Consider the following 26479-nt stretch of genomic DNA (forward strand, 5'->3'; position numbering starts at 1 on the left):
TTGCAACCCAAAATATCTAGTTTGCAGTAATATTGATATGAATAAATGTTGTGATCCGGATTCGGACATTTTTGTTTAATTCTGGCAAAAAAATCAGCCGGAGTATCCCCCCATACACCATCCACCCGTATGCCTATGCCGCCGCCTCTCCAATAAATTGCTATCTCAATGCCCGTAATATGGTTTCTGTTTTGTATAAATGCCAGCTCATTAGATTTCTCTATCAGGACTCCGGCGATTCACGATAGTCAAGTATTAGCAATGCACATCGGACAAGTTCTACAAGTTCTTTATTTGCTTTGAGTTTTACAACTCATCAGCTGAATACATAACATAAATAATACAACATAGTTATACAAAATACACACGTGCAAAACAATGGTGGGTGTGGTTTATATATACGGTAATCATGGACAAATGAAGTGATATAAGTTACATTTATTACATTAACTATTATCCTGTATTAACCGATCTCTAAGTGTATTCGCTTGCACTAAATATTTGCCTAGGTTATTCAATTCCTTATTGTTAAAGGTGGTTAATAACTGTATAAAACGATACACACTTGGCCTCTTATAATAATACATTTTTATATATTTACAACGCAAATCTTTGTATTGTGGACACTATCATAAAGTGATATTCATCTTCTATGGCATTAGCGTTACACAGAGTACATATTCTTTCTGATCGTTCAATGTTTCGATACCTGCCAGATTCTACATTTAATTTATGAGCGCATATTCTAATCTTACATATTTCTTTTATATATCGCGTTTCCACTGGCAATCTTAAATACGTTTGTAATCTAAATTCATTTAATAAATGTTGGTATAAAAGTCCTCTAGACGTTGTCATTGTTTTACTGTAACACAATTGCTTAAAAGTATCTAATATCCTTTCTTTGATTATTGTGACGGTACATGCTCTTAATTTCTTTTCGCCTGTGGCGATATTAATTGTTTTAGACGGCCGTGTGCAGTTCCAATATGAACTTAAGCCCAGGTGGCCAGTAGTTACGTAATACCTCCACGAGTGCGGTTTTTACAACCGTGATTTGGCGACTAGGCGTCACTAAGTCTGACGATCTGAGAAAAATATATCGCTTGGTCGCTGTGGAAATAGCACTTGTAGGGATTCGGTGTCGCGATGTACCCCCAGGCGATACTGGGATTTTATAATAAATAGCTAGGGTTTTAGAGATATCGGGGAGAAACATAGGAAGGCTCCAGGGGATCGCTGTCCGTCCGGACTGGTAAATAATTTTATTTCTGCTCTGTGTATAACCTTGATGTAATTGATGTGACTTTAAATATTTTAATACTGTATTATACCAATATTATTTAGACGGTGCTGCCGGTCATCTGACGCAGTATACTGTAGGCTCACCGCTCTGATATATATATATATATATATATATATATATATATATATATATATATATATATATATATATATATATATATAGCTTATCCAGTCATCCTAGAGGACCTAGGTAAACTGTAGGTTATTGTCTTTATTGTGATAGGTACCAGTATTAAGTCTGTATTACAAGGTTATTGAATGAGTAGTTAGGGTTAATTAAAAATTATGCAGTTAGGAATAGAGTTGTAATTCCTTTATTAATTAAGTTCCCCTGGAAGCGGTTCTCAATTATCACACGTGTGGGTGTTGTGTCACGGTGAAGTGATTAGCATATTGTGTAAACTAGACACCTAATTAAGTGATCAGTTCTGGGTTGTTATTATTTGTTGTTGTTAATTAACTACTGCGGCAGTACATTTGTCAGCGTAGGTTAATACAGATTCCAAAGTGTATAGTGTTTTTGTTGTGTTTTCTAGTGAACTAAACGTGCTATAATAATATATACTTTATATAAGATCTTATCTCTGATCATACCTAGACGAGCCAGCGGGTATAACTGCCTGTTTCATAGAGATCTAATAGATATACAGTTAGGAGAGATATTTGGACAATCGTGTTTCATTCAGTTACGGGTATTATAGGATCCCCGTGACAATTATAATGTAAATACTGTCGTCAATATACGAAAAATTCCAAATATAGTTCAATCCAACTGAATACAATTCGTACCTTATGTTAATTAACCAATTATCGTTATAGTGTGCCATTTCTTCATATATACCCCTTAGAATACAATTTGTAGTGTTACGTAATTTTATCCAATATTTAAAAATTCTCAGTTTTCTTGTTATTTGAAGTGGGAACCGTCCCAGTTCACTATAAACAAATTCGTTACACGTTCCTTTTCTTACATCCAATAATCTTTTACAAAATTGTATATGTACTTTTTCAACATCATGACCCGAGTGAAAGCCCCAAACTTCAGCACCATAACTAAGGACAGAGTTAATATATGTATCAAAAACAGCAAGCATTGTTTCGATATTGAAGAAATTGTTCCTACATACATTCAATATTGAGAATAATGCCTTCCGTCCTTGTTCTGCAAATCGCTTCTGTGTATGTACAAATTTACCATTATAGAAAAATAAAACGCCAAGATAAATACATTCATTTACAACCTCTAGTTTACATCCATTAAAGTACCATTTCTCATTATCTCATTATGAATATTCATGAGTCTTCCTCATTGCTTTATTAAGTCTATAAACGTTGATTCGATAGAACATGTTTAATTATACTTGTAGAAAGTCGATTTGCAAGAAAAGCATTTGAGCGAAAGGTTAATCGTGTTTGTAGGTCTTTAAACGTCGATTTGAAAGAACACGCTCAGGAAAAGCATAATTGTATTTATCTGTCAAATCTCTCGTCCTGAATGACGACGAGAGAATCGTCTTTTAAAGTGATTCGATTGACGACAAGTGAATCGTCTTTTAAAGTGATTCGATTGAGGACTCTCCATCGCCTTGTCGGCCAGGTTCTCTTGTTAGGGAGACAAAACGGACAGAGTCAATCTCTGTCACACAGCGAGGTTCGTTTTCCAGATGGTCCGATCTTAATAATGAATGAACTCACGCGCTTGCTACGACTTGCATCAACGTATTCAGATATTTACTAGCCGACAGCGGTAGTGGTTAACCATTGAATTCAAGAATGGAGAGAGATGGTGGATCCAGGGGTGGAGGGAGTGGGGGAGGGATTGATGTGGGTGTATTGTCACTTGTTTCGATGTCGGAAAATGTTCCAATGAAACACAGACGTACAGCAACATTGATGGTTTAGCGGTTGAGTGGTTTAAAGGGACTGTCATGAGGTTGTTGCCATGGTAACAGAGCCTGTTGATAACAACAATAATTACATGATAAAGATAGTGTCCTATTTAGAATATCATATACAATTTTTTTTAAATGAGAAAAGTTTGTTTTGTTTAACGACACCACTAGAGCACATTGATTTATTAATCTCCGGCTATTGGATGTCAGACATTTGGTAATTTCGACATAAGTATAGTATTAGAGCGGATACCCGCTAGATTTTGTTTCCATTAGTAGCAAGGGATCTTATATATGCACTATCCTACAGACAGGATAACACATACCACAACATTTGATACACCAGTCGTGGTGCACTGGCTAGAACGAGAAATAGCTCAATGGGCCCACCGAAGGGTATCGATCCTAGACCGCACATAAAGCGAGAGCTTTACCACGTTTCATAATATCTGCATAACCGCACAGAGAGGAGATACATTCGTATAATTCCAATCTTTAAATACTCCATTGGTCCAAAAAAAAAAAATAATAATAATCATCAGCTACTGGATGTGAAATATTTGGAAATTCTGACAGGTAGTCATCAGAGATAACTCGTTATTTTTGTCCTAATGCAACAAGGAATCTTTTATATGTACACTTTCCCACAAACGTGAAAGCTCATACCACGTCTTTTTCCACGGAAAAACCTAATCAGTTGAATGGATCCACCGTGATGGTTCGATCCTTCGACGCAAGCACATCAAGCAAACACTCAACCGACTGAGCCCCCCCCCCTTATATATATATATATATATATATGTATGTGTGTGTGTGTGTGTGTGTGTGTGTGTATAGTTACATCATCCTTTTCTGAGAGATTTGTTGAGTGACGGATGTAATGATCGAGGGCATAGCCTGAGATTTATTACACCCGTCACTCAACGGCGTCGGCCGCAATAACCGTGGTCTAACTAGACGAATCTCGAGTGATAGATGAGGTAACTAGCTTGTACCACGCCCCTATGACGTCGTCATGGTCCCAAAGAAGTTTTACAATTTAATTTTAGCGGGTACATTTTACCTTGCTTCGTAGTCCGAATCGGACGTAGCAAGTGTATAGGGTTTTGCAACTACTTGCTTCGATTAGCCTATACGGGGAAACATGTCGGGAATACTAATTCATCTGACATTACAGGCGCGGATAGGTATACGAGGAGAGATCCTGTGTAGCTCCTCCTCGAAATTTGAAGTGCCCCGGGAAAAAAATGAAATGTTTAGCAGGTGAATACAATGCATTTATTGGGGTTTTTCAATCTAATTAAAATTAGCTCCACTATTACATATGGATCTAACAGCAGCCCGTCGGAGCTCGTGTCCAGTTGACCTTTCATTCGACTAATCAAAACCTTACTTGCAAAATCATGCCAGTGATTTGAAAAGAATTTGAAAACATTCGGGGTTATGCCGAAGGTATACGAAATGATTCGGGTAAATTACGAAGTATGCCGGAAACTAATTTCAATATAACATTTTATATAAAATTCGTTTCAAGACGAAAAACCCCCAAAACGTGATGGTATAGCCATAAAATCTTTTTATACTAGTATACAATCCAGAGTTTATTATTACACTTTTCCCCCTGTTTTTTCAATGTTGAAATAGACCAACAAGTTCGCCTATTGCATAAATAGTCTCGCCCGATATTTTTATAATTTGTATGCCCCCGAATATCGCTATAAAACGCGAAGTGTAATTGGTCGATATTTAAATTGTTATTTATAGATGAAATGTCACCTGGACATGGGAGTCCACGCAATGCTATTAGATCTACTGGCAGACCAGTAGACATCATTTTAATCAGATTGGGTTTTTTTTTTTAGTGGAGAACCACTGGCGTAGGAAGCGGGGAGTATGGGGTGCATGTGTCCCTCACTTTTTAGATATTTTGCTTTATATTTTCTTTATAATAGCGTAAAAGAAAGTTGTTTTAAAAAGTAACACTTTCACTAACATTACTACAAAACTTACAATATACATCTGTAAATATAAAATAATTATTTTCTTTAAAAAAAACAAAAAAAATTGTTTTAAATAGTTTCCCTTCATTTTCGAGTACATCACTTTATCATTAGCAACATTTAAAAAGGACAAGTCCTGTATTGAGGGAGTTAGCAGCGTTAAAAATGACGCCTATAGCAAGAGGTTATGGCACACCACCCAATTTTCCATGTTACACGGTTCAGAAGGCTTTAATTGTATTTGAACACCTGAAATTTAAATTGTTCTCGGGAAAGCATGCCCGGGCCCACAAATGTATGTATTTTGATCCACAGACATTCGCCCCACCACGACCCATTTTGAAATACACTCCGTGGTCCCTGTGTAAGTTTTGAAAAGCAACCCCCCCCCCCCCCCCCCATTACCTGTTAAATATATAATCGTCTGCTATTATTATATACGTGACTCAAAGACAGTGTGGGTGCCCTCCCCACGTATGGGTACCCCTCAATATAAAACCAACATATATATTACAGACCTTCGTTTTTGACGGGCGCGAGTGCTATCACGCCCGTGAATCGCCGTGAACTCAATCTGACGGGCGCGAAATAACGAGCCGCTAAATTGAACAAATCACTCTTGTATTTTTTTATTTTTTTTAACTCCGTCATTTTAATTGTTTATTGAATCCAATCTACAACGCCACAAACCTTTCCATTCTGTTCACAATGAACTTCCTAGAATACTGAGCCAATCAGATAGGAGTTCACTTATTATTACAATCTCGTCGGTTTTGTTTTGTTTAATTTCGTACAATGCAGGTAATGATCGCGAAATTTATTTTACACTGTCGTCGTTTTGATCACGTACAGAAAAAATAATAGGTGCGTTGTCCAATAATTCTGTGATGTGTATAATGTTTGTACATGGTGGCATCACAGTAAACGCGAACACAAACTAAAAAGTAATTTAGTAAAGCAGGTTTTGTTTTCGTTAATAGCATGGCGACATACCCGCATAGATTGTTACTTTCTCTTTCACGATACTGCGACGTGATTTAGAGCCAAGGACATTGACCTTGGTAGTCAGATTGCTAGTACATGGCCTCAGATCACAATTAATTTCGCTATATGTTTCTATATAGCCTTAGCGGCTATAACATTTTTATTAATATCAGCAGGCCCGTGGATTTTTGTATATACCTTTGCTTGCATGGGGGTCACATACCCTGAAAAGAACAACCCCTTTTGTCCATCTCTTTCTCCCAGCATATTGGTTTAAACAAACACATCCTCTAAACCAGGCCGGAGTACTCCCATTTTACACAAAAAGCACTACTTTTGCATGGGCCGGAATTACCACAAATAAGTCTTCAATGTCAACAAGTTACACATGTTTACAAACAACATGCCCTCCCCGTCACTTCAGTCAAATAGTTGCCACTTCATAGCTGTTTGCCATGAAATAATCACAGTCAAACAGCAGACTACTTGCGCGGTCAAATTTCCGGATTTTCCACAACCAAATGGGAAGATAACTGTAATCTGAGGCCACATGTGATCAATTGACGGGCACCTGAAACAAACATACATCGATTTAATTTTAAATCTGTAATTCGAATTTACCGAGTGTAAAGCATGTATATTTTAAAATTAAATTTACATTAGGGTGGTTTTGTTGGGCTTTTGTTTTGATTGGTTGCTATGTTTCGAGTTAGTAGTATAATAAATGACGTGTTGACTACAGTACACCGATAATGAATGTTAATGCTGTTTGTAAAAATTTGCACATACATGACATGCATATTATGATATGATAAATGTGATAACCCTGTGCCATGTGGTTGTTACACTTTTAATTTCATATTAGTTTAAATGATTTACAAATAGGCCTACTGACATTATTTTTTGTAAGAGTTTTATTAGACATTTTACAGTTAGATTTCTTAATAACAATATCATAGTTGTTACAATGTCAATTCACATTCAGTTCACAGGTTTGAAAGAAAGAAAGAAAGAAAGAAATGTTTTATTTAACGACGCACTCAACACATTTTATTTACGGTTATATGGCGTCAGACATATGGTTAAGGACCACACAGATTTTGAGAGGAAACCCGCTGTCGTCACTACATGGGCTACTCTTTCCGATTAGCAGTAAGGGATCTTTTATTTGCGCGTCCCACAGGCAGGATAGCACAAACCATGGCCTTTGTTGAACCAGTTATGGATCACTGGTCGGTGCAAGTGGTTTACACCTACCCATTGAGCCTTGCGGAGCACTCACTCAGGGTTTGGAGTCGGTATCTGGATTAAAAATCCCATGCCTCGACTGGGATCCGAACCCAGTACCTACCAGCCTGTAGACCGATGGCCTAACCACGACGCCACCAAGGCCGGTTTCACAGGTGTGTGTCCATGGAGAAATGATATCATTCTGCAATGAGTAAGGTTACGTGCGACGTAGCCCGAGTACTCTGACTGTAAAAGAGCTAGACGGACATTTGGACATAAATACGCTGTCGTTACCGACCTATGTCGTGACGTTGCGTCACATGATCGCCCACTCAGCCATTCCGTCTTCCAGGGGCCGTCTCAAAACGACAAGTGCCCGACAATCACAAAAAAAGAGTTTTTGTGTAACGACACCACTAGAGCACATTGATTCATTAATCGTCGGCTACTGGATGTCAGATATTTGGTAATTTTATCAAAATGTTAGAGGAAACCCGCTACATTTTATCATTAGTAGCAAGTGATCTTGTATAGGCCTATGCACCATCTGACAGACAGGATAGTACATACCACGGCCTTTGATATGCCAGAGTGGTACACATGCCAAACAGGCATACGACTCGTAGATGAAATACTTTTTTCACCTTGAGAAAACGTAATAGTGTGTGTGTGTGTGTGTGTGTGTGTGTGTGTGTGTGTGTGTGTGTGTGTGTACCACTCTGTCGCTTTGGTGATTGTCCACAGCCCAGTGGTAAAGCGCCGCTATCCTGTCTGTGGGATGGTGCATATAAAAGATCACTTGCTACTAATGATAAAATGTAGCGGGTTTCCTCTCTAACACAATGATAAAATTACCAAATATTTGACATCCAATAGCCGATGAAATAATGTGCTCTAGTGGTGTCGTTACACAAAACAAACTTTTCTTTGTGATTGTCGGGCACTTATCGTTTTGAGACGGCCCCTTGAAGACGGAATGGCTGAGTGGGCGATCATGTGACGCAACGTCACGATATAGATCGGCTGTCGGCTGTCCGGAGTTTGCCGAAGCTTAGCTGAATGTGGGTGCTGTCGGGTTTCTTTCTGTAGTGTGTGTATTAGTGATTAATATCTGAATTTTTTTTAATCATTTAACTAGAACATGGTCGATGTAAATGTACTTGACGTCAAACATAGGATTGTTGTGGTATTAGAGCGGAAATCTTTGACTACTTTTTGGTGGTCGGCGATTGCCAAAAAATTACATAGCTTAGTCTCTGACTCTAATGGGAGCGTAGGCTATTTATGTCCAAATGTCCGTCTAGCTCTCTTACAGTCAGAGTACTCCATGGGCGTACATAGGATTTTGAAAAGGGGGGTTCCAAAATAGATTGCAGAGATATTGGGCATATATTTCTATGTTGAGTAAATATAATAATGTCAGATATCAATGTCAGATATATTAAATTATAAAAAAAGCGATTTCGGTCGAACCCATCGAACCCCCCCCCCCCCCCCCCCCCATGTACGCCCATGTACTCGGGCTACGTGCGAATTTCTTATGATGAGTTTGACGCATAATATATGTGGAGCGGTTCTCCGAAAAGGAAATATTCAGCTAACTTAATTTTGCTTTATTATGTCTATTATTAGAATCCTGGCCGTTGACGGAACCACGCTGATTAACCCTAACACGTGGAAAGCTGAGGGTTAATCATCGAATTGAAAACGTCTGCACGCCCGACTGATAACACAGACATCGAAGGTGTAGTGTGGTTAAGCGATCGGCCTTAAGGCTGGTACGTTTACGGTTCGCCTCCCGTTACCGGCTCCCACCCAGTGGTCAAGTGTAAGGCCACTACATCGAATTTTAACTAATAACGACACCCCCCCCCCCCCCCAAAAAAAAAAAAAAAAAAACCCCACCAAAAAACAACCTCCCACACTAAACATAATAGTGTAAAAAAAAAAGTGTTGAGAACCCTGCAGGTGATCATAGGTTGATGGTAGCACGAGTACTTTAACGGTAAGAGGGCGTGATATATACTGACCTAACGTCCGTCTAGCTCTTTTACCGTCACAGAGCGTGATATATACTGGCCTAATGTCCGTTTACCTCTCTTACCGTCACAGAGCGTGATATATACTGCCTAGATGTCCGTCTAGCTCTCTTACCGTCACAGAGCGTGATATATACTGGCCTAATGTCCGTCTAGCTTTCTTACCGTCACAGAGCGTGATATATACTGGCCTCACGTCCGTCTAGCTCTCTTACCATCACAGAGCATGCTATATACTGACCTAATGTCCGTCTAGCTTTCTTACCGTCACAGAGCGTGATATATACTGGCCTCACGTCCGTCTAGCTCTCTTTCCGTCACAGAGCGTGATATATACTGGCCTCGCGTCCGTCTAGCTCTCTTACTATCACAGAGCATGATATATACTGACCTAATGTCCGTCTAGCTTTCTTACCGTCACAGAGCGTGATATATACTGGCCTCACGTCCGTCTAGCTCTCTTACCGTCACAGAGCGTGATATATACTGGCCTCACGTCCGTCTAGCTCTCTTACCGTCACAGAGCGTGATATATACTGGCCTCACGTCCGTCTAGCTCTCTTTCCGTCACAGAGCGTGATATATACTGGCCTCACGTCCGTCTAGCTCTCTTTCCGTCACAGAGCGTGATATATACTGGCCTCGCGTCCGTTTAGCTCTCTTACCATTACAGAGCGTGATATATACTGGCCCAATGTCCGTCTAGCTCTCTTACCGTCAGAGTACTCGTGCTAATTTTAAATGCTGATGATGCTTTTGGAAGTAAATTGCACAACATTTGACCCGAAGCCGGTCCGTATGAACCGGGTGTTTGTGACGTCACGAAGAGGGGAAAGGCGGACGGGAAGGGGAAGGGCTGAGGACGAAATCGTACGGTTTTGCTTTGTCCAACTCTATATAAATTATTTTTAAAAATCTAGCTTGTCACCCCCACCTCACCCTCACCCTCCACCCCACCCCCTACAGATTCTACCAACGATTTGTCCTCCCACTTTAGATATCGTTTCTACGCATCCCAGCATTGGCTGATATTTCAAAATGGAAACTAAGTTGCAGCAGAAAAAGAAAATAAAAGTTTTATTTAACGACGCACTCAACACATTTTGTTTACGGTTATATGACGTCAGATATGTGGTTAAGGATCACACAGACATTGAGAGAGGAAACCCGCTGTCGCCACTTCGTGGGCTACTGTTTTCGATTAGCAGCAAGGGATCTTTTATATGCACCATCCCACAGATAGGGTAGTACATAGCACGGCCTTTGATATACCAGTCTTGGCGCACTGGCTGGGACGAGTTGCTGCAGATATGCCCGACAATGTATTGTGATGAACTCGAACATTTAAATACATTTTTATAAAGGTTCAGATTATTTTTGTCAAATATTAGTACACTATTTCCGATTAAAGTACTTCCGGTTTCGCTTTCATGAAGATAGTTGCGCTGCAGCTGCCTTAGCGTGTTGTATTACTTCCGTTCTGTGCGCATGCACTGTCGAGTACATCCTGTAGCTAGGTGTATTTATACAAACTGTAATTATAGATGTTTGAATGCGGGACTATTTCTCGTAACTCATTTCCATTGTGTTCGTAACTGAACGTAACGTCATTGCTTATTGAAGACTTTATTTCCGGGCTATGAAGCCCCCTATGTATTTATCGAGACTATCTTAGTTTTGATCTCATTGTTATTTCATTTCATTTCAACTTATTATCGTGCTTTATATCCAATTAAGGTTCAAGCACGCTGTCCTGGGCACACACCTCAGCTATCTGGGCTGTCTGTCCAGGACAGTGGGTTAGTTGTTAATTGTTAGTGAGAGAGAAGAGGGTGTAGTTGCCTTACATATACCCATCTAAACTCGCTCAGGGTGGGAGCCGGCACCGCGGTACGAACCCTGTGCCTACAAGCCTTATGTCCAATGGTTTAACCAAGACACCGCAAAGGCCGGGCACCTACAGATCCTTCTTCACATACTAATCAGAAGAAATTTGTTTTGTTTAACGACACCACTAGAGCACATCGATTAATTAATAATCGGCTATTGGATGTCAAACATTTGGTAATTCTGACTCGTAATCATCAGAGGAAGCCTACTACATTTTTCCTAATGCAGGAACGGATCTTTTATATGCACTTTCCCACACACAGGAAAGCACACACCACGACGTTTGACATACCAGTCGTGGTGCAATGACTGGAACGAGAAATAACCCAATGGGCTCACCGACGGGGATCGATTTCAGACCGACCGAGCATCATGCGAGCGCTTTACCACTGGGCTACGTCTCGCCCTACTAAACAAATTTTATATGCATCTTCCTACAGACAGGAAACCACATACTATGGCCTTTGACCAGTTGTGTTGCACTGGTTGGAACGAGAAAAAACCCAATCAGCTGAATGGATCCACCGAGATGGTTCGATCTTGCGACGCAAGCACCTCAGGTGAACACTCAACCGACTGAGCTGAATCCCGCCTCTGGGCACAATTATAGATTCAAGGGTCCACTCTGTTTTCTGAAAGTAATCATGGCTCCGGACGCTGACCCGTTTTTATTTGAAGATTTTGCAGGAATTTGTTTTGTTTCTTATTTATAATTATTTTCTGTAACTAATTAATTTCAAAAACTGAATATCTGGTAGTCCGACCGACTAAACAGATCATTGATAATGATTGCCTGGTTGTTAAATCTGGTAGCCCGACAGACTTAATAGATCATTGATAATGGTTGCCCGGTTGTTAAATCTGGTAGCCCGACGGACTTAATAGATCATTGATAATGGTTGCCCGGTTGTTAAATCTGGTAGGCTGACGGACTTAATAGATCATTGATAATGGTTGCCCGTTTGTTAAATCTAGTACCCCGACAGACTTAATAGATCACTGATAATGGTTGCCCGGTTGTTAAATCTGGTAGCTCGGGCTGAGATTGGCCGCATTTCTACATTGCATACCCTAACAATCAAATCGGTTACGATTCTAGCAAAACTAAATAAAACAAGACATTGGAATTAGATTGTCCACAACAGTGATGTAATCCTATAAACTCATTGAATATACAAACACTGCTATAATAAACTCAAGTGGCGGATCCAGGAGTCTATTTAAGCCCTAATGACTTGTGGTATTAACTTCTCAATCAAACGTTATGTGCACCTCGAACTTTTATCCAGCCGGATGGTATTTGTGGTTTAGTACTACCTACAGAGCGACAGACAACTATACTAGTAGTACGTGGCGAAGAACGAAAAAAATGTGTCATTGGGAAAATTACCTTCATAGTACCCACACCACCACCCCTTCATAGTACCCACACCACCACCCCTTCATAGTACCCACACCCCCACCCCCACCCCAACAACCCCGACTACGCCAGTGCACCAAACAGCCATAGTTAAAATGTGCCGATGTATCGTTAAACACACATAATACCTGTGCTCTAATTGTGTCGTGTTTCTTCTCAGGTGTTGCTGGACGCGCCACACGATGTCTGTGGGAATTCTGACTGCCCTGAAGACATTCAAGGAACACCCGTACGTGCAGTACGTGGGGATCGGTCTCGCCGGTCTCGCCAACACGCTCGCGGCAGACGCGGATGAGCGCGGTCCCGAGTCGCACCGGAAACGGAAGTCAAAGCTGCAGCTGATTCGACTCAGTACGGCGGTGTGCGGGATCGAGCTGTGCTACGCCGCGGAGACAGCGTTCGTGAGCCCGATCCTGCTGAAACTCGGGGTACCAGTCTCGCTGATGACGCTTGTCTGGTGTCTCAGTCCCATGTTAGGGTTCTTCTTGGTTCCTCTCATGGGGTCGCTAAGCGACCGCTGTCCCGCCAAACTGGGGCGCAGGAGACCCTTCATTCTGTTCATGTCAGCGGGGATTGTGCTGGGGCTGTTGCTGGTCCCTAACGGAGAAGCTTTAGGGATCACATTGGGGGACAACGGGACCCAATCTGTCAATTACGTACCAGAGTCGCTGAACACGACGCCTGTTAATCATGCAAACTACACATATTTCAATGACGTCAGCACGCTCCCCAGTACGACGGAAGACAGCAGTAAAGTGATAAATTTCCACATATCGAGGGAACACGTCCGCGGGATAATCTTCACGATTGTTGGCGTGGTTATCCTCGACTTCAACTGTGATGCGTGTCAGTCGCCGTGTCGAACCTACCTTCTCGACGTCTCCATCCCCGCGGATCACTCAGCCGGGCTCACGATGTTTACAGTCATGGCGGGGCTCGGCGGAAGTGTGGGATACATAATGGGTGGGATCGATTGGAATTCCACAGATTTTGGAGCGGCCTTCGGGGGTCATATTAGGGTGGTGTTTTTCCTCGTGTTGATCGTGTTTATAGTATGCTTGATATCAACCGTAACCAGTTTTACAGAAACACCTTTAAAGGAATTAGGTATCAGCCAAGAACAAATTCAAAAGAAGAAGAAAAAAATTGGAAAATCTAAATATCGGAAGTTCGTCAATGAAGACGATAACGAAGAGGAGGAGGTGGGTTTCTCGAGGGAGAGTTCTTACGGGGCGATAAGTCACGCCGGGGCAGACAACACTGCTGACAACAAAGACTTGCAAAACGGCTACATAGCATACGACTCGAAGGAGGTCAAACCCGACGGGATCATCCCGAACGGAATCAAACATCTCGATCAGGGCTCGTCCACAGAGTCTGCTTCTGACGTCACCACCACTAGCACCTCTCAGCAGGCAGTACAGCTCGCGGAATCCGGGTCAGCCAATACTAAACTTCCATGTCAGAAGACGACGACCGAAACACTGGACATGACGATAGAGGTTTCTACTGACATCACTCTGAAGACGTATCTGACGTCGATTATCAAGATGCCGAGGGAGATGTTGGTTCTGTGTCTGACTAACCTCTTCTGCTGGATGTCCCTGCTCTGTTACTCGCTCTACTTCACAGACTTCGTAGGACAGTCGGTTTTTGGAGGCGACCCTCGCGCTCCCACCGGAAGTGACGCGCACAATCAGTACGACGACGGTGTCCGGCTCGGCTCGTTCGGGATGTCGCTGTACTCCCTTTCGTGCGCGTTGTATTCGCTGTGCGTGGAAAAACTCGTGCAGAGATTTCGTAAGTATACTTTTTAATGATTGTTCATTTTTATTTTAGGCATGTTCCTGATAACTGAAACTTACATTATATAAGAGTCAAAATCTGATCTTGATGCATTCATTTGTTCGTCCGTTAATTAATTAATTGATTGATTGATTGACTGATTCATTGATTCATTGATTCATTCGTTCATTCATTCATCAACGGCAGGATGTATCCCAATAGAAAACAGTGCACCGCGACTGGTATATCAAATGCCGTGGTATGTGCTATCCTGTCTGTGGGATGGTGCATATAACAGATCTCTTGCTGCTAATCGAACAGAGTAGCCCATGAAGTGGCGACAGTGGCGACATTTATTCATTTATTCATTTATTCATTCATTCATTCATTCATTTATTCATATGCCCATATTTATATATTTATTTATTCATCAAACATAATTAAGTGTTAATTAATTACATTTTATTTACTGACTTTATTAATCCAAAGTAATAGAAATATTCATCAATTAATGCAATTATACTAATTGCGAAACATTTAACATTTATAAGACATTGGAATGCGTTAATAGCATTAATAAAGAATATAGCGATTACAAAATTAAAGAAAATATTTCTGCATATTTTACAATAAATATTAACATTTACTGATTCAACACTAATAGTTATTTTAATAATTAAAAAAATAATAAAGAAAACAGCCGAATCGATATCTTTTTCGTTTAAGTAGTGCATGCTCCTGAAACTATGAACGTCTGGGTTTTTTTATGTCGCGTGATATTAATGGGACCAATCGAAGCATTTTTAACAATAGAGTATTTAAAGATTGGAATTACACGTATATATCTCCTCTCTGTACGTGTATGTGGATGTTATGAAACAAAACACTAAGGAGGCTGGGACGTAGCCCAGTGGTAAAGCTCTCGATTAATGCGCGGTCGGTCTAGGATCGATTCCCGTCGGTGGGCCCATTGGGCTATTTCTCGTTCCAGTCAGTGCTCCACGACTGGTATATCAAAGGCTGTGTTATGTGCTATCCTGTCTGTGGGATGATGCATATAAAAGATCCTTACTACTAATGGAAACAAAATATAGCGGGTTTTCGCTCTAAGACTATAATTATGTCGAAATTACCGAATGTTTGGCATCCAATAGCCGGTGATTAATAAATGAATGTGCTCTAGTGGTGTCCTTAAACAAAGCAAACTTTGACTTTATAAAATACAAAATAAAATAAAAAATAGAAAGAAAAATAATGCAAATAGAATTAACGTATAACTTTACTTCAACCAAATGTAACCGGCATCAAACTAACTGAACACACTGTGTCAACAGTGCGACAGATGACGCATCTCACGTGACTTAAACAGTTTATCTCACGCTCTTAACTAGACTATATCTGTTTGTTTATCCCATCCCTGTCACCCTTCCATACGGCTATTTGTTTTTATTTCTTCTCTGTGTCAATGGATTCGTCCTCACATCGCATTCGCTGATCCATCATTTTCGTATTAAATTAATTCGCTAAGTGTTTTCTTTCTGTCAGAGATCTATCCTATTAAAGGCAATAGCGTTCGAGTTTCGTTCTGGGTATCGGGAGCTGTGGTAGATTTAAAGCCACAGTTTCTCATCCATATAATTTAAATGCGGGTCGCACGACAGTTAGCTAATTCACAGACACATACACAGACACAGACACACACACACACATATATACACACACACACACACAGACACACACACACACATACACACACACATACATACACACACACAGACACACACATACATACACACACATACACACACACACAGACACACACACAGACACGTACACACATACACACACAGATACATACACAAACACATACACACACAGACACATACACAGACACGTACACACACACACACACAGATACATACACAAACACATACACACACAGACACATACACACACACAGACACACACATACATACACACAGACACGCACACACGCACACACACACGTACACACATACACACACACACATTATGCTAGCCCAGTCCTGCTTCTGTTCAAATCTAATCTTCATTTTTCAGTCAATTCTGTATTATTTCAACAGTGTTCATACTAAATATTATTTTGGTGCGCGTTCGTTCAATGTGTTTTAGATCTGACGACTGGGTGTCGCCTTTAGTCGTAATGTGCGCTCAAACTGACGACTGGGTGTCGCTTTGAGTCGTAATGCACGTTCACACTGGCGACTGGATGTCGCTTTGAGTCGTAATGCGTGCTCAGACTGACGACTGGATGTCGCCTTGAGATGTAATTCGTGCTCAGACTGACGACTGGATGTCGCTTTGAGTCGTAATGCGTGCTCAGACTGACGACTGGATGTCGCTTTGAGTCGTAATGCGCGCTCAGACTGACGACTGGATGTCGCCTTGAGTCGTAATGCACGCTCAGACTGACGACTGGATGTCGCCTTGAATCATAAAGCGCGATCACACTGACGACTGGATATCGCTTTGAGTCGTAATGCGTGTTCATACTAAAGAAGTCGTGACATCAGAAAGTTGGCCAACTTACTTTCTGCAGACAGTTGGTAGTCTGACCCTTGCGTAAGTGAGGACTCTTGCCTATATTTGGAATGACCAAGAAAATACCCTGCATAGTCATATGTTTGTTATTTTGAGGTAACTGTAAAAATAAACCTCAAGACTTTTTCTAAAGTTAAAGAGTGTTTTGTTTAACGACACTACTAGAGCACATTGATTTATTATTCAAACATAGTCTTAGAGAGGAAACCCGCCACATTGTTATGAATGTAGCAAAGGGTATTTTATATGCACCATCCAACAGACATGATAGCGAGTGCGAGTGCGATATATTTTAACATGCTCGTATACCACTAAGGTTTGGAGCTTGTCTGTCCCGGGTCCCGTCTCTGGATAGCCAGAGGCCTGATCCGGGACAGGTACATGATAGCACTGCCGTTGATATACCAGTCGTGGTGCACTGTCTGGAACGATAAACAGCCCAACTGGTCGATCAACTGGACGAGCACTTTACCACTGGGCTATGTCACGCCAATGAAAATTGTTTTTACTACACCCTGCTAATTTCTATTCCTTTTTACGCATTTTAACCTAACCGTGTTACGACAAGTTTTGTGATTGATATTATACCCTGAAAAGAAGATTTCCTCTTTTGCAATTAAAGACTTTAAAAATATCAACATTTAATGGACATCAGAGGTTATGCCTTTTGTTACCCTTGCCTAGTAATGTTATTAACATGTTATTCCTTGGCATGAGTCAGAATTATGTATGGAAATAAAGCAAGAATACAAATAACCGTTTTGTAATGTTCAGCAGCTTTTGGTAGCCTATTTCTCGTTCCAGCCATTGCACCACGACTTGTATATCAAAGGTCGTGATATGTGTTATCATGTCTGTGGGATGGTGCATATAAAAGATCCCTTGGTGCTAATGAAAAAATGTAGCAAGTAATATTTTATATGCATCATCCCACAAACAGGATATCACATAGCACAGAATTTGATACAGCAGTCGTGGTGCACTGACTGGAACGAGAAATAGCCCAACGAGTCCACTTTGATAGAGCAATTACTCTCACAAGTCCTGCATTAAAAAGAATTAGTTTCATCTGGGCAATAAATGTATGCAGTTTTATTTCATCTGGTACCAGTGTGTTAAATAGCTGTGTGCTTGAAACATGTATAGGGTAGCTGTACATCCCGTTATATAAACATCAGGTTATATTTAAACTGAGGCATGAAAGGATCCACTTTGACGGTTGTATTACTAATATACATGGGTCATAGTTTCGTTGATATATTGCGTGTAGTATTTATAACTATATACGCTAACATTTTCGAATATGGAATTTCATTTGGTACAGTACAACCTTTAGGTGGGCCATGGCAATGGACTGGGTCGATTTTGTTTTCATTCAGTATTTAGAGAAAAATAAATTTCTTAACTGAATATATGACCAACAAGGGAACGCAATTATAAAACATCACCAAACTATGACGTCACATATTTTTCCTATGGACTCTTCATTAATGCATTTTGTTATTTTTTCAGGAGCTAAGCGACTATACGTCTGTGGTCAGCTGACCTACTCGGTTGGCATGGTGATACTAGCGATATCACGTCATAAGATGGCTGTCGTCATTCTGTCCGCCACGGCTGGGATAATGTATGCCACTCTGTTTACAATGCCCTATCTTCTTGTGGCCCAGTACCACACTTGCGGCATGGTGAGTAAAAAGACTTTACAACATGCGGTTGTTTTTCTTGTCTCATTTAAGCTTGTCTGTCTATGTATTCGGCGGAGCAGAGGCGGATGCTGGATGTTTCTAGATATGGGGTGCAACGTTTATAAGGCAGGGTACCTACAGTATTCAAATAGCATATAGTCACCAACAAACCCATCCCCACCCCCACCCCCACCCCCCCCCCCACACCCCCCCCCCAAAACCCCCAAAAAGCCACCCCAAAAACCTTAAACAAACAAACAAACAAACAAACAAAAAACACAAAACAACGCAAAAAAAAACACACGCAAAAAAACACGAAAACAAAAACAAAAACAAAACAAAAACAAAAAAACAACCCAAAAACTTAAACAAAATATTTACTTAATAATATTTATTTACTGTTAAATTATGTATATGCATACAGAAAGTAACAGCATTACTTAAAGTGCTGTTCCAGATGTATGATGTATTGAGCTATATCAATCAAGATATTATTTAATATGATTAGAAAAAAAAAAAAAAAAATTATATACCGGTATATTTTCCATTTAAAAATATTCCCCTGAAAAACAGAACCAGCTGAATTTGTTTCGGGAATTTCCGTAAGATTTGATCCGTGACGTCACGAAGGGAACTCCTTTCGATAATCAGCGCCATTGTTCATTGCTTCTTTTGTGTTTATTATGGTTTAAACGGCGTGTTGTTGGCGGCTGTAGCAAATACAAAAGCCGATAAAATTTAGTCTTCACGCATTTCCTAGTAATGTTGCTGTGAGAAAGCTGTGTGTGAATTTGATTAAACAACGTGGAAATACTGGACGGGAAGAAAAATGCCGGAGACCGTTGCGACAGTAGACACTTTAGTTTCGATTCGTCCGAACTGGCTTGTCGGCTTAAGCGAGATATGGGAATACCATGTGTTATGGCTTTTAAAAAAAGATGCCGTACCAACAATTTTTCTGCGACACAAAACAAATGACAACAAGCCGACGCCATCCACACCGAAACGACCTTGGGGTGCATATCGTCAATGTCCCAAATTGCGTTATGCTTTCAACTCCGGTCATTTTGTTTTCTTTATGCACGGTTCGTGCAATCATCGAGATCCGATTTGTTGTCGTTTGCATCTCGTTCATTTGTGAGATTTTTTCTTTACAGTTCGAGAACATTAAAACAATAAAGTACAAACAAGTAAGCATCTATAGCCTAGTCCGTCCCATCCAACAAAAATGAAGGTGTTTTTTGTAAAAAAGAAAAAAAGAAGAAAAAAAAGAAAGCTACTTTTGTATGCATCTTAGAAAAACAATCGGCTCAGAAATAAATGACTTGTAAATTCCATAGTTTGAAAAAAGGCGTTCCCTGTAAAACAGACTATAAATACATTAAATTAATTTATTATACCTTCCCACAGAGAAAAAAACCCTTTTTTCATACTATGGAATGTGCTATAAGTTATTTATTTCTGAGCAGACTGTTTTCACAACTGCACACAAAAAAATAGTATTGTTTTGTTATTTCCAAAACATTTACTCTTTTTTTTACGTCAAAACTAAACTGAAATTATTCACACAAAAAAAACATCTTCATAGATGGATGGGACGGACTAAAAAGTCGTTTTTGTTCAAATTAAAATAAGTTATTTATTTCTGAGCAGACTCTTTTCACAACTGCACACAAAAATAGTATTGTTTTGTTATTTCCAAAACACTTTTACTTTTTTTTTTTTTTTTGTCAAACGAAACTGAAATTATTCACACAAAAAAACATCTTCATAGATGGATGGGACGGACTAAAAGTCGTTATTGTTTATTTCTTAAAATTAAAATAAGTTATTTATTTCTGAGCAGACTGTTTTCACAACTGCACACAAAAAAATAGTATTGTTTTGTTATTTCCAAAACACTTACTTTTGTTTTTTTTTACATCAAACTAAACTGAAATTATTCACACAAAAAAAAACATCTTCATAGAGGGATGGACGGTCTAAAAGTATTTTTTGTTTATTTCTTAAAAATTACCGATATCTGCTCCACTTGACTCGTAGAATTCAAGAGTTATTTATCGTCTTTTCTACTACATCACAAATATTAGAACATACAGTGTAGCAAAATAATTCGCACGAAAAGCTAAAAAACAAAACAAGAATAAAAGTTGTAAATTAGTGGTAAGCTCTCTCCACGACCATTTTCATCGTCATCTGTCAGGCCGGTGGTTCGTCGGAAGATGTTCCAGGTTCAAACTGATAAGGCATATTTATTATTTGTTGTGTTGCACAAATATTAGTCCAGTCGTCATTACTACACTATTCATCATCGAAAGAAGAATCGCATGATCAATGAGCTTGACAGTCGCTGTCGGTCCTACTTTCGCTTGCGCTGGAAGTCATCTCGTGGTAGGTTTCTGTGAAGCGCGTTCCCTTCGTGACGTCACGGCTATTTACAGGCAAATGTTTTTACCGAGAATTTTACTCGGTCGTTTCCGGCAGTGTTCTACTTGAGTGATGTTTTAATACTTTTATGGGGCATTTTCGTAATTATTGATTTACATATCGCTGTAAAATATTATTGCAATGAATTAAGAAAGCATTTAGTTGTGGAATTTGAAATTTTAGTGTATGGTCTGGCACAGCACTTTAAATTTACTCTTAAATGTGTCTAATTTTAATATCAATTTAAATTAAGAAACCATACCTCCCCCACCAAAAATAAAACAAATATAAAAAAATAACAAATAAACAAACAAAACAAACATACTATATATAGTATAGTAATATTCGTATTAATTTAAATTAAAAAGGGTACATTAATTCTATTAATATTAATATTATTACTACTATTATTATTGTTATTGTTATTGCTATTTTATTTTATTTTAATTTTAATTTTAATTTTATTGTTTTTGAAGGGGAGGGATCAGGTCACCCTGGTACTACGTGGATGCACCTCTTTCGTGTGCAGTTAAATAAATGCACTCTAGCGGTATCGACTGCCCTCCTAATTTCTTGCCAAATTCGGCACTGCTGGCGAAATTGTAAATTGCGGCTTAATGACGTACTGGCGTTAAGAATGTGGCAGGCAGAATTACGGTTGTCTTCGAGTCTAAAATTAGTGAAATGAATTTCTGTGAGCTAGCTCCACGGTAACTGCCGTCTCTCGTTCATCCGGGGCCCGAGGTTACGTTGGGGGTGGGGGGGGGGGGGGGGGGGGGGGAGAGAGAGGGAGAGAGGGCGAGAGAGAGAGAGAGAGAGAGAGAGAGAGAGAGAGAGAGAGAGAGAGAGAGAGAGAGAGAGAGAGAGAGAGAGAGACAGACAGACAGACAGACAGCAGACAGACACACACACACACACAGACACAGAGAGACACACAGAAAGAGAAAGAGAGAGATAAACAGAGAGAGATAAACAGAGATAGCGAGCAGAGAGACAGAGAGAGAGAGAAATAGATGAGATAGGGACAGATTACAGAGATCAGACAAAGAGAAAGTGAGAGAGATAGAGAAATAGAGAGAGAGAAGAAAGAGAGACAGAGTGAGAGACAGAGACACAGAAAGAAAAAGACAGAGAAAGATAGAGATATAAACAGAGATAGCGAGCAGAGAGAAAGCGAGACAGATAGAGAAATAGAGAGAGAAGAGAAAGAACCAGAGAGAGAGAGAGAGAGAGAGAGAGAGAGACACACACACACACAGACAGACAGAGACAGAGAGACAGACACACACATACACACACACACACAGAGAAAGAGAGAGAGAGAGAGAGAGAGAGAGGGAGAGAGAGAGAGAGGAGAGAGAGAGAGAGAGAGAGAGAGAGAGAGAGAGAGAGAGAGACTGAGAGAGAGACAGAGACAGAGAAAGAGGTGCTGGGATATTGTAGAAGGAAGAAAACACAGTACAGATTGATAATTATGTATGGTATGCTTTACGTTGTGTTTTGTCAGAGGTCCTATACTGTCAGCCAGTTACAGTTTCAGACTGTCTGTCTGCCCGTCTGACTATCTGTGTGTCTGGCTTGTCTGGTCACACGAAGTGCTGTAAACTATCACTGCATCAACAACATCTTATAGCAATACAATTTGTTAAAAACAAATTCCCGTCTTTCCGTACATACAGTAAGCATATTTAAACACCCACCCGATAGAAGAAAAAAAAGTAGTTAAAAATCGCATACAAACAACGAACTAAGACAGACCTAACAATGTAGAATTCAGTTTAAAACGTATGATAAATGAATAATTGGGTGCGAAATGTCCTGTAACTGACATGCATTCTGACATGTGTTAGTAGGAAGGGACATTTTGTATATGCAATTCCCCAGAGACATGACAGCAGATACAAAACCTTTGATATAGCAGTCGAATACATCAGATACAAATAGACGTTCAAAGAGAGAAATTGTTTGTATAGTATCTCTATGTTTCTTCCGTTTCTTTCTCTCGCCAACCTCCACATGATCACGTTGTGCTGAGGATAGTACATTTTTTAAGGTATCTTTTTTCTTTACCTCTGTCTCTCTCGCTCTCTCTCTCTCTCTCTCTCTCTCTCTCTCTCTCTCTCTCTCTCTCTCTCTCTCTCTCTCCTCTCTCTCTCTCTCTCTGTCTGTCTGTCTGTCTCCCTCCCTCTCTCTATGTCTGTCTGTCTGTCTCTCGGTCTATATATATATATATATAATATATATATATATTATGTCTGTCTGCCTCTCTCTTTCTCTCTCTCTCTGTCTGTCTGTCTGTCTCTCTCGGTCTATATATATATATATATATATATATATATATATATATATATAATAATATATCGTATAATATATCCGTCTATCTCCTATCTGTCCTGCCTCTCTCTTTCTCTCTATGTCTGCCTGTCCGTCTCTCTCTCTCTCTCTCTCTCTCTCTCTCTCTCTCTCTCTCTCTCTCTCTCTCTCTCTCTCTCTCTCTCTCTCTCGTCTGGATGGAAAACCGCAGTCAGACGATAAGTCCACTAGATGGGTTCGATCCTGTGACCAAAGCATCTAGACGATTGCTTTACCGACTGAACCAGATCTTGTCCCGCCTCTACAACGACCATGAGGTCCATGTCATCACGGGAAGCTAGTTTCGATAACTACAAATCGTGTTCCGCGTTCACAGACCTGTGTAGTACAGCATACATGGCAATAATGTGATCTCACAACACCATTTACACTAAACTGGTGAAAGAAAACGTCGAGACTCAGTAATAACGGATCGCACGGTGGCAGGAGAATCGCTGTTGCAATCCCCGAGGATCGAACATAACGCAGTTACTGTCGCGCCATTGATTTTATACAGAGAACGTTGGCTGTGTCGAGATGACGCGGTGCTCTTAAATACCGAGAGGAGATAGACACACGATGGTACGATTCACGCTATCGGGGTCGTTTGATTAACGAGACTACGGAACAGACGTGTGATTGGTGTGTGTGTGTTGTTAAAGTATTATTACATTACATTACATTACATTACATTACACTACAGTGACAACTCTACAGTCACTACAGTAAACTACACTACACTGCACTGCAATGCACTGCACTGCACTGCACTGCACTACTACACTGCATTATTCAACACTGCACTGCACTACACTATTCTACACTGCACTGCACTATTCTACACTGCACTGCACTATTCTACTGCACTGCACTATGGGGGCCCATGGGTGGGGGGGGGGTCAATAGGTTCGACCGAACCCACCCTCCCTCCCGAAATTTTTTTTTTTATAATTTAATATATCTGACATTGATATCTGACATTATTATATTTACTCAACATAGAAATATATGCCCAATATCTCTGCAATCTATTTTGGAACCCCCCTTTTCAAAATCCTATGTACGCCCATGACTGCACTACACTACACTGCACTTCTCTGCATTGCACTGCACTGCACTGCACTGCACCACACTACTACACTGCACTGCACTACACTGAACTACAGTACAGTACAGTACAGTAATCAGTGTGATTTCCTGTGTTTCTAAGCATTACATTCACATTTTAATAGAGCGTATTGGCAATTGGTTTAGTATGAATATATTTTGAATCTATGTACTAAACAATTAATAAGTTGTGTAATTCAGCTGATAATGAAATCACAAAGTTAGGAATGATGAAGGTAACTTCAAAGCGATTATGTAGGTAACTGTCTAGTCAGCTTCAGATGGGATGTGGATATCTGACAAAAGGGATGCGGGTAACTGCAATGATGAACGTAGCTGTAGGATGAGAGTATCTGCTGTAGTTGTCTCTTTCTAACTAATGACCGTCATGTGCGTCTAGAAACAATTAGTCAAAAAACATTATTCTTATGTTTGCCACTTCATTTTCTTTTTTAGATTATTACATGTGCTATTTGTGCGATACATCTTCCGCCATAGCCAATACTATTTTAACACACACCATGAAAATGCACATTGGGACCAGTAAAATATTACGTAACGCTCGAAGGGTGTGGGTAGGTGTGGCGTTACAGGGGGTGGGTGGGTGTATTTAACAGCGTTTCGTAACGCACTTTTTTTATTATTACTTTTTATTTCATAAACGCTCTGTCATGGTAACACTGTTTAACGTAGGCCTAGTTAGTTATAGCTAGACGTATACACACGATAGGCCTAAGGATATAAATAGTTGAAACCCGTATTTTTGGGGGTGGGTGGGTGGGGGTATTCTCTAGCATTACGGAACGTTACATAGAGAATACTAAACGAGTTCCCGTGTGAGACCGTTTATATTACGAGTTTATTTTTAATCGTACATCACGAGCGATAGCGAGTGACATACGATTAAAAACACACGGGTTGTAACATAAACAGTCTCACACGGGAACGCGTTTAGTATTTTATTTATTACACCGCACATCAATGCACAAAAATACAATACGAACCAGGACCCATATTCACAAAACATCGTAAGTCTAGTTTTACACGTAAACGTAAATCTACGACTGAAGAGCTTATTCACGAAACAACGAAAACGTAAGTTACGTGTAAAGTTGGACGTAAATATAAGAGTGCCTCCGGTTACAACTAACGCTGCACGCAAGTCGTGTACATATAATAAATCAAGCACGATCGCCGTTATTTACTATTATTTGCGGAAATTGGCAGCATGATTGAAGCAGTTTGCGATGGCGAACATCCACGGATTTAACATATATTTTGTTGGTGATCGAAAATATGTTTTCACTCGGCCATATTTCTCCTGAGTTATCTTTTTCTTTTTAAGAAATGTCCTAAAGTTCGTGCTAAAACGCGGACCCTCATCAATACCAAACTGTCATGGTTCGCCGTTCGCGGTGTTATTGTTAGCAGACGACAAACGAAATTGCGTTTTGTTCATTAATTTTGTTATTTACCCTGTAGACATTTTTCTAATTCTTTTTTTTTTTTTTAATTTCTCAGGTGAGAGAGTTAAATCGTAGATTTACGTCCACCTAAGTTACGTTTATGTTTACGACCGTCTTTGAGAATAAGGTGCTTCTTGCACGTAAACGTAAATCTACGGCTGACGTAAGTGCTAGTCGTAGACGTAACTTTACACCCCTTCGTGAATATGGGTCCAGCAGTGTACTTTTTTGTGGTGACGTGTAGGGGCGTCGGGTTTCTTCGTGTAGCGTTGGTACTGGTTAACAACATGTAAGTTTAATGTCACATAGATTAA

General features: G+C 40.1%; 1 protein-coding gene across 1 annotated transcript in view; it reads left to right on the forward strand.

Moving 5' to 3' along the window:
• LOC121367252 (proton-associated sugar transporter A-like) overlaps positions 1-26479 on the forward strand; it is a 44890-nt gene that overhangs the window by 12939 nt on the left and 5472 nt on the right. The window contains exons 2-3 of the mRNA XM_041491362.1: positions 12921-14560; positions 18638-18813. Of these exons, the coding sequence (XP_041347296.1) occupies positions 12943-14560; positions 18638-18813 (1794 nt within the window). The 5' untranslated portion in view covers positions 12921-12942. The remainder of the gene's footprint in view (positions 1-12920; positions 14561-18637; positions 18814-26479) is intronic.

Source organism: Gigantopelta aegis, unplaced genomic scaffold, assembly GCF_016097555.1.
Source record: "Gigantopelta aegis isolate Gae_Host unplaced genomic scaffold, Gae_host_genome scaffold72, whole genome shotgun sequence".
NCBI lineage: Eukaryota > Metazoa > Mollusca > Gastropoda > Neomphalida > Peltospiridae > Gigantopelta > Gigantopelta aegis.